The 9,067-nt window shown below is 60.1% G+C and overlaps 1 protein-coding gene across 4 annotated transcripts in view; it reads right to left on the bottom strand.

The window, feature by feature from the left end:
- Window positions 1-53: 53 nt before the first annotated feature.
- PARVB (parvin beta) overlaps window positions 54-9,067 on the bottom strand; it is a 105,154-nt gene continuing 96,140 nt past the window's right edge. For 3 of the 4 annotated variants that reach the window (XM_043562852.1, XM_043562854.1, XM_043562855.1), the window contains 2 exons: window positions 4,373-4,445; window positions 54-2,886 (listed from right to left, as the gene is read on the bottom strand). In XM_043562852.1, the coding sequence (XP_043418787.1) occupies window positions 2,810-2,886; window positions 4,373-4,445 (150 nt within the window). In that variant the 3' untranslated portion in view covers window positions 54-2,809. Of the gene's footprint in view, window positions 2,887-4,366; window positions 4,446-4,691; window positions 4,812-9,067 lie in introns of those variants that run through there. The other variant, XM_043562853.1, reaches the window with a different exon arrangement.

Below are 9,067 nucleotides of genomic sequence, written 5' to 3'. Positions count from 1 at the left end.
CGATGACCCCTAAGCACAGGAGAGAAACACCAGACACAAGCAGCGGACGGCCCCACGCTCTCGAGTTCTTTATTGGAATAAATAACAGCACACTGTTGGCACTTCCTGGCACCCTCCTGACGAGTCTCCGGCTTAGGACAGATCAGGTTTGCATAGAGGGTGCTGGCCAGCGGCACTCAGGAAAAGCCTCAGTTTCCCGCGGCCAGCCAGGCGGGCAGCATAACAGCACAGCCAGGGTTTTAGCGGCTTTTCTTTAATATCCAGAAACCCAAAACAGACATGGCTTCAAACAATTAAAAAGACTGTGAAACACTGGCACACGAAGGGGCTGAAAAAAGCATCTGGTTCCTTTAAAACACAGCTCTCTGTCACATGCAGTTAGGACACTGGGGCACACGGGGCTCGCGGTTGTCACAAGGGAAATGAAGCTGCAGGCGGCTTCCCCGTGGCCGGCGGAGGATGCGAACAAAAGCCACCCGGAGAAGGATCAAAGGTGACCAGCTCACCACCCCCGCCCGACCCCGCACTCGGGCCCCGGAGACCCTGAGCCATCGCCACTCGGGCGCAAACGAGCTGGCTTTTCCTTAGTTCCTGTGGAGGGGCCTCCTTCATGGAAACACAATTCACTGAAAATGTGGGTCACTTGAGGAAGGGTTCTAGAACTTTCCGGGATTAAGGAAAGTTGCTTCTGCTGCCCGTCACCCCAAGAAGATGCCCCAGTGTGGCCAATGGGGCTGATCAGAGGAGGGGGGACCGTCCCCAGAGGTGGCCCTGCCCTCCGCCTCACATCTGCACCCCTCCCCCCCACCACCGTGCAAATGTCCAGGCCATGCTTTCAACTCCGATTCTCACTGGACGGGGAAGGGAGGGAATTGAGGTGCATACAGCTCCAGGGCCCCTTACAGGTGTGGGGAAGGCACCTCCACCCCCCTGATCCAACTCGAATAAAACCGGTTTGGAGCGGTGACATCTTTTGCCGGACCCACGACCTTTAGCAGTCAGCACTGTGAGGCCAAGGTGCCTGTTCATAGTTGACCCGGATCTTAGTATCCCTCTTACCCTTCGACCAGAAACACACAGGGCTTGAAGAGGGTTTGTCGCCTGGGAACGCGGAGCCCCCCTGCCTTCCAGGGCAATTTCCTCCCTTTCGTGGTGCGGAGCCTGTCTGGGCTGAAAACCCCAAGGTCGTGTGCTTTCCAAATCCCGTGTCCCCACTCCTACCCCCTTTCAGCCCCCTGGGCCCCCAGGGATCACCCTCGCCAAGCCTGCCTGTGAACGGGGCCGGACGACTGGTCTCCACGGCTTTCAGGATGCTGGCATTCTAGGCGTGTAACAAAGTCAGCACGGAACCTTCCAGCCTTGGCTATTTTGTCAACGTGGATCTTTAATGTCACTGCATCCGTAGGAACCACGGTATTGCTGTTTTAATTATTTCTTTCCCCCGTTGGGAAACCACCTCCATCAAAACGGTGATTCTGAAACTAGCCCCAGCCTGGAAGCAGCGGGGCTGAGCCAGAATATTAAGCCGTTTTGTGAGCTGTGAGCACTGGCATTCGATTTAGTAGGACACACCAGCTCGACGGTGCCTACGGACAGCAGGACGGCCCTATTTCTCTCCTGAGCCAAGGTAGACAGGGGAGGAGGGCGGGTGGCACCAAGCGACCAGCGGGAGAGGCCAGCAGGGTTCTAGAAAGCCACACTCGGGAGGAGGGGGAGGAGCACTTCATATCCCCCCATTAAGGGCTGAACAGTGTCCCCTGGAATCCGTACGTTGAAGCTCTCACCCCGAGTACCTCAAAATGTCACTGTATTTGGAGACAGGGTCTATACAGAGGTCCATATGTTAACATGAGGTCCCATGGGGGGGCCCTAATCCATTATGACTGGTGTCCTTATAAGAGATCAGGACGCAGACACTCATAGGGACGACAACACGAGGACACAGGGGGGAGGACGGCCATCTATAAGCCAACACCGTGATGTTGGGACTTCTGGCCTCCAGAGCTGGGAGACCACCCACTTCTGCTGCCTAAGCCCCCTGCCTGTGGCACCTTGTTCTAGAAGCCCCTGGCAAGCTGATAGACTCCCCTTTCTAGAAGTTTGAAAAACGCATCTATTCCCAAACAGGGCCTCTGAGATGGATGGAGCAACATTTTAGGTGTAGCTCCTAACACAACCCATTTGGCTGTTGCAAAAAAAAAAAAAAAAAAAAAAAAAAAGAAGAAGAAGAAGAAAAGAAATACAGAAATAGCCTCAGCAAATCCTTCCTCCCACACCACGGCAGCGGGTCATCTGGGTCTTGGATGTTCATGCAAAAAGTGAATGAAAGAACACCGGTCGAGAAGCAGAACACGGCACAGGCCCTCCTGTTCCATCAAAAGTTTCTGGGACTTTAAAAGCAGTTTTTAAAACCGTAAAATGCTTTTTACGGAAAAGGTCTGGCTTCCATGGAGATTCCCCCAGAACGGTCCAGCTGAGTCTCGGCTCGGGCAGAGCTACTGATGCTGTTCTCACCGCCCGGGGCGGTTCATCGCTGGGTCCAGAGGATCGCAGGGTGTCCCTCCCACGGGCTGGGAGGTGTGGGTGCGACCAGGGCACCGGAGGAGCCACAAACGAGACAGGAGCGCAGGACCCCGGACTCGCAAGGGTCCTGCCCGCTGCAGAGTTACAGGAGTTGCACAAGGGAGTTTGAGAGCAACGACCCGAAAGGGCCGGGTGGAGTGGGGGTGGGGGCGGGGATAACCCTGGCTCGGAGGGGAAGCCAGCGGGCCTCCCCGCCCTGCACAGGGGTTTCCGCTGCTCTCCGAGGTCACTCTAGGTTCTTATACTTGGTGAACAGGTTGTAAAGGACCCTCAGTGTGGACTTGAGATCCAGGTTCACCACATCTGCGGAAGGAAACAGAAAGCGTGGGCGGGGTGAGGACACCTGAGCCCGAGTGCCAGCACACAGGAGCACACGGGGCAGCTGTCGCGTCCACAGCGGAGCACTTTGGCTTAAAGACCGACAGCCACCACACCCGGGACGCCCTGGGCAGCGCCGTCCCGAGACACAGACTGCCACAGGGGCCCCCAGGCCACCTGCCCGCTCAGTGAGCGCCTGGGATGGCCGGGACGGAGTCTGCGGCGAGGCCGGTCTGGGGACCAGTGGTGTCCACGTGGTGCGGGGTCTCCAACAGCCAAGGATGCTTGCTGGGTCCAACTCCCACGGGCCATCCGGTGCCAGGACCGACGGTGGGCATTCTGGGGCAGGGCGGGGTGGGGGCTGCTACTCCATCCTGCCCCCTCGAGGTCAGGCGACGGGGCCGGGGGTAGCCCACGGCAGGACCCTCGGAGGATACGACAGCCTACTAAGTCTAGGCTGCCTTCTTTGGTGGGAGAGGGACCAGTCCTCCTGGATGTTGGGCACCTGGGTGTCCTCACCTGTGACCTCAGACAAGTGACATCCCTGCTCTGGGCCCCAGTCCTGTTCCCCCGTAGAACTGGCAAGGGATGCAAAAGCCCCTTGTCGGGCCAGAGCACGATCACCTTGCTTTCCCCCTGCAGGGACTCAACCCCAGAAGCAAAAATAGCATCTCTTACGGAAGGCAGGCTGAGGGGCTGCCGTGAGCCAACAGCTGTCCTTACACGGAGTCCCAGAGCGTTTCCAAGCCCAGCTTGTCAGAGCAGGAGGCAAGCGCAGGGCTCCGGCATAACCCTCCCCCTGCCCCCCGCCTTCCCGTTTGGCACAGGAGGCCAAGACTCGCAGAGGAGAAACGGCCTGCCCGCCGGTTCACCCTCAGAATGAACTCAGGGGCTCCCACCGGCACCCGGGGCTCCCAGGGGCTCCCCGGTCCTGAGGCCTCGGCCCCGGCACCCTCCCACCGCCGGCCACGGCTGCAAGCGACGGGAGGTCAGGAGCCACCGAGCCGGAGGCGGCCAACAGGCCCGATTGCCCTCTGTGAATGGGCAGGTCCGAGGAAGGCACAAGGCCCGCTCCTGGTCCCCCAGGCTCCCTGCTCGGGCGGCCACACCACCGGCTCCCCGGGCCTCCCTGCGGCTATTCAGACCCCCACACGGCATGATCGCGCCTCGTCCCTGCTCACAAGCCGTGCCCTTTGCCGGCCGTCAGGGACATCAACCCAACAGTCATCTGACTGCAGCAAGCTTTTAATATCCTTTCAAGGCAGGAAAGAGCATCTTCAGCTTGAGGGCTGGCACCCGCAGGGGGACAAAGGTCCTGAGGCTCGTGGGCGGAGGCCACGCCCTCCAAGTCAAGGGGCTGCTAAAAACCAGCACAGTCCTCCGGGTCCTGGTCCCCGAAGCTATGAGCACGGGGCGGGGGGGGGGGTGGGCACCGGGGCTGGGGTAGGCAGGGCCGGGGGCAGGGCATTACCTTCAGGGCGAGCCTTGGGGGTCTTGAGGCCTCCGTCCAGCATCAGCTCAAAGGCAAACGCCACGTTGTGCACCTGCCCAGGAAGCAAGAGCAGGGGTCAGGCTCTGCAGCCGCTCCCGGGCCCGCCGGCTGCCCGCTGCTTCTCTTCCGAAAGGACGAGGTGGGAACAAACACGGCCAGAGGGAGCCCTGGAGTCAGCACATCCCCTGGGACCCAAGCGGCCCAGGGCAGGGCACGGGCGGGCAGGGGCAGGGCATGGGGTGGGCGGGGGAGCAGGGAAGTATGGAGATGTTTACTAGATGGTTCTCACTGCCCTCACCAGTGATCAGAGGCAGCTCAGAGGTGCAGGGGGGGAAGGCACAAAACCCGCCCTCAAGGGCTCGGGCGTCCCCAAGGGCCGGCTCTGCTGAGGGCCACACGATGAGAAGTGGCAGTGACCCTGTTTTAGAAATGAGGCTCAGAGGGGCGCCTGGGTGGTGCAGTCGGTTAAGTGTCCGACTTCAGCCAGGTCACGATCTCGCGGTCCGTGAGTTCGAGCCCCGCGTCAGGCTCTGGGCTGATGGCTCGGAGCCTGGAGCCGGTTTCCGATTCTGTGTCTCCCTCTCTCTCTGCCCCTCCCCCGTTCATGCTCTGTCTCTCTCTGTCCCAAAAATAAATAAACGTTGAAAAAAAAAATTAAAAAAAAAACAAAAACAAATGAGGCTCAGAGAGGACAAGTCACGTCCCAGAGGCCCTCAGCCCTGCACACCGAGCGGCCACCCACCGTGTGCTGGGAGGGCCTCACACACGGAGCCTGTGTGCTTGGCCGGGCAGGACACGGGCCTCGGGGGCAGCGGTGGCCCAGGCACGAGGCAGGCACTGGGGACGCTGCTGGGACTGACGCCAGCACAATGGTGGCTGCAGGTGACAGGCCGCGGGGCCCCCTGGTGCTGGCCTCCACCTGCTGGATGTCACAGGAAGGCGGACCCCGCCCCCACCCCCACGTGGAATCTTCCCGAAACGAAAAGGCCCCACTCGGCCCGCAAGCACGCTGAAAGCTTGTGTTCTGCTAACACGTCGTGAAGAGATTGAAAATAACACCCTGTCTGCTGTGTTTCTCCACCTGGATCCCAGAGACGCAGGGTGACCAAAGCACAGCCAGCCGTCTCCCGAGCGCAAAGGTTGTTAGAGATCGGATGAGGGGGCACCAAAAATAAAACACAGAGCAGAGTCAGAGCTGGAGAGGACCCCGGGGCTCTGAGTAATCAAGCATCCTTTCCACAGTAACACCTTCAGGATTTCAGTGTAAGTGAACCAGAAACATGAGCATTTTACTTAGTTTTAATAATTAACCAGGAAAAAGATGTGTGACAAAATAACCCTCAGCTGGCAAACCCACAGCAGCCTGGGGGTACCGTGGAGGGGCCTCTAGGGCCCCCCAGCAGCACTGGCAGGCGGAGGGGCCCAGGTCGGGGACGGGCCCGGTGTGGGGAGGCATCCAGTGCGGGGAGGGGTCCAATGAGGGGACAGGCCCTTCACACCCAGGGCTGGGCGGGGCTGCAAATGGCCAGATGGAGGGGGCCGGAGGGTCCCGGGCCATTCCCGAGGCCTTTGGAAAAGGCCAAACGGGAAGGCCAGGCAGGATGTCGGACGCCCAGCCCGAGGTGCACGGAGCCGGCCCGGAGGAGGGCTGTGGGCTATGTCCCGGCCACTTTGCGAAGGAGGCCCCGGGGCTGAGATGGGTTAGGAGGCCTGTGCCAAGCAAGGCTCGGGGCTGGACGAGTCGGAGGCAGGATTCGGATCCGTGCCCCTTCCCACGCTGGCCGGCACCGTCCAGCCCGCCTACCCCACACGGGCACAAGAGGCTCGGAGTCGCGACGGAGACAGGGTGGCAGAGAGGGAGAGACAGGAAGAAGACTTGGGTCTGGAAGGCTCCTCGAGCGGCCCGACTCGGGACATCTTCTCACGGCCTCTTCCAGGCCCGAGGGTCCTTCCCGAGCAGAGGCCGGGAACGAACAGGACGAGTGTCCCCGTTCGCCACACAGTGGGACCTGACCCGAGACGCCGAGAGAGAGACAGAGAGAGAGAGAGAGAGAGAGAGAGAGAGAGAGAGAGAGAGCGAGAGAGAGACGGCTCCTCGAAAGTGCTCCTGCAGAGAGCAGTTCCCGCCCAGACCCCCTTCCCTGCAGCTACTGGGCTCAGCAGGGCAAGTTTCCTCCTGCTTCCTTCTCAGTCTGAGGAAACTGCCAGATAGGAAGTCACCACCACCCTACTCTCGTCTCAGACACGCCGTCGCCGCCACTGACCTTTCCTACCCGCAGGGAAGCCCCCCCTGAGCCCGGGCCCCCGGAATGGGGCAGACAGAAAAGCTAACAGCCATGCCCCAAAGCCCCACGCTGCCCCTGGGAGCCCTCCACACGGCCAGGACGCCCCACAATCCTTTCTCGCTGCAATTCAAAGGATTTTTGAAAACCTGGCCAAGTGACGGAGGAATAGAAGGTTCCAGAATAGGAGTGGGCTCTTCCAGCTCTGCCCTGCTGACTGTGTGAGCCTGGGCTGTGTCTCAGCCCTTTTGAGATTCTGTTTCCTTGTCCAGAGGGAGAGAATCAGATGGGGGGACAGAAGGAAAGGAGCACTCTGAGAACGCCTGTTAAGAACCACCGCTGAATCTCCAGGATGCGCTGCAGTCCCCACAGAAAGGGATGCCGTGGAGTCTTCCAGAAAGGTAACTGATGGGCACAGGGTACTCAGCAAAGTGGCCACCACGGAGGAAGATCATAGAACAAAAAGGGGCGCCTGGGTGGCTCAGTTAAGCCTCTGACTCTGGCTCAGGTCACGATCTCACAGTCCGTGAGTTCAAGCCCCGCGTCGTGCTCTTTGCTGACAGCTCAGGGCCTGGAGCTGCTTCGGATTCTGTGTCTCCCGCTCTCTCTGCCCCTCCCCCGACTCACACTCTGTCTCTGTCTCTCTCTCTAAAAAATAAACATTAAAACAATTAAAAAACAACAACAACAAAAAGCCACTGGTCGCACCGACGGCTCAGTTCAAAGGGTACTGTTTGTGTGCAGAAGCCTAGGGGGTCTGAGCCGTCTGGTGTCATGTTTTAAAATCCAGTACGACTGTTTAAAAACACAGGTCCTCACTCTGCTTGGGGAGACCAGCCCTTGATACATCTCTCATTTTGCTCACTGAACCATAGTGCTCGCCGCCCTCGTCCTGGAAATACAGAGTTGCTACATTCTCAGGGTTGGAGCAAACGCGCCCCACAGAGTCTGGGCCCCAGAGGATACTTTGTGGGTGGTCCCCCAGCAGCCCCGGCCCACCTGCCCATCTACACGCAGTGCTGGAGAGCTTGGGTGCGCGGCCCAGCCTAGAGCGAGTACAAGTCTATGCCGTGGGAGACACCACTGCCCGTGAGCTGGTCCTGATGACCAGGAGGCTAATGAAGAGAGCGAGCGCACAAAGAACTTGCTAGTGGCTGCTGTGGTGACCATCACTCCCCAGGAGCAGGGAGAGGATCCGGGGGAGGGGGCAGGGGTGCCAGAGAAGAATCCACCAGAATTCCAGCATCCTCCCCAAGGTGGGCTCCACCTGCCCACAGAGCTGCGTCCAGGGGCCCCCCGCCTCGGGCTCCCGGCGTGCCGGACGCCGTCCCCTGACACAGCCTTCCCCTCACGGCTCTCACGCAGGGGCGAAGGCGGTCGGCCACTCGGGCCTCTCACGCCTCCCAGGCCAGGCCAGCAACCAACAAAAACTCTCCTGTTTCAAAGGGAGTAACACCGGGGCTGGGGAGATGGTGCCCCGGCCATTTGCACAGCCTCAGCTCGGAAAGAAGCCCGGTTCCAGCCACTTGGCTCAATTAACCACGCGTGCCAGCATCGTCATGAACCTGAACAAAGGAAGCAACGCGTCTGCGACCAGCCACGTCGGGCCTGGGAACGCAGGAGCCTCTTCAGCAAGTGATCTGCACGCTCGTTTCCGGAACAACAGCACAGACGCCCTTGTTTCCTGCTGGGAGCTCTGCTCGCTCCCTCTTGCTCGTGCTGTCTCTGTTCAGCGCGGGCTCAAACGTTCCAGGACCTCTCTGCTCTGCTCTGAGTCCGTCTCGGCAGCAAGGCAGGAACAACACTCGGCCGCGAGCGAGCGGCCTGCGAGGTGGCCAGAAGCACGCGGACTGACGAGCCCCGGCCCCACCGTCGGATGTTTCCCTGGCTGCCGTCACCCGCTGGCGCTGCCCGCCTCTCTGACTCACGGGTCTAGCGCTTTGGGAAAATAAGATGACAGACGCCTGGGAGTCCAAAGCAATCTGAACGGCCCCGCAAGCCAAGTTTCGCAAGGCAACGCACGAGCCGCTGTCTGGAGGGGCTGAACTTCAGGAAGCCCTGAGCAGGAGGCAAAGACGCCTGGCCGCAAACAGCAGTGACACAGGGGACGCGGCGGCCCACGTTCACGGGTTGGGCCCCTTTTTTCTGTTATCTTAGAGAAAGAGAGCGCGAGGCGGGGAGAGGGGCGGAGGGAGAGGGGCGAATCCCAAGCAGCCTCCACGCTCGCACGGACTCTAACGCGGGGCTCAAACCCACGACCCTGGGATCGTGACCTGAGCCGGAATCAAGAGTCAGACGCTCAACTGACCGAGCCACCCCAGGTGCCCCAAAGGTTAGGCCCCTGGGCCCAAACGATCCTATTTGGGGAATTTTCCTAGAAAGCAATCCACAA

Source organism: Prionailurus bengalensis, chromosome B4 (assembly GCF_016509475.1).
Source record: "Prionailurus bengalensis isolate Pbe53 chromosome B4, Fcat_Pben_1.1_paternal_pri, whole genome shotgun sequence".
NCBI classification, from domain to species: domain Eukaryota; kingdom Metazoa; phylum Chordata; class Mammalia; order Carnivora; family Felidae; genus Prionailurus; species Prionailurus bengalensis.
This window is presented reverse-complemented; position numbering and strand designations above follow the sequence as displayed.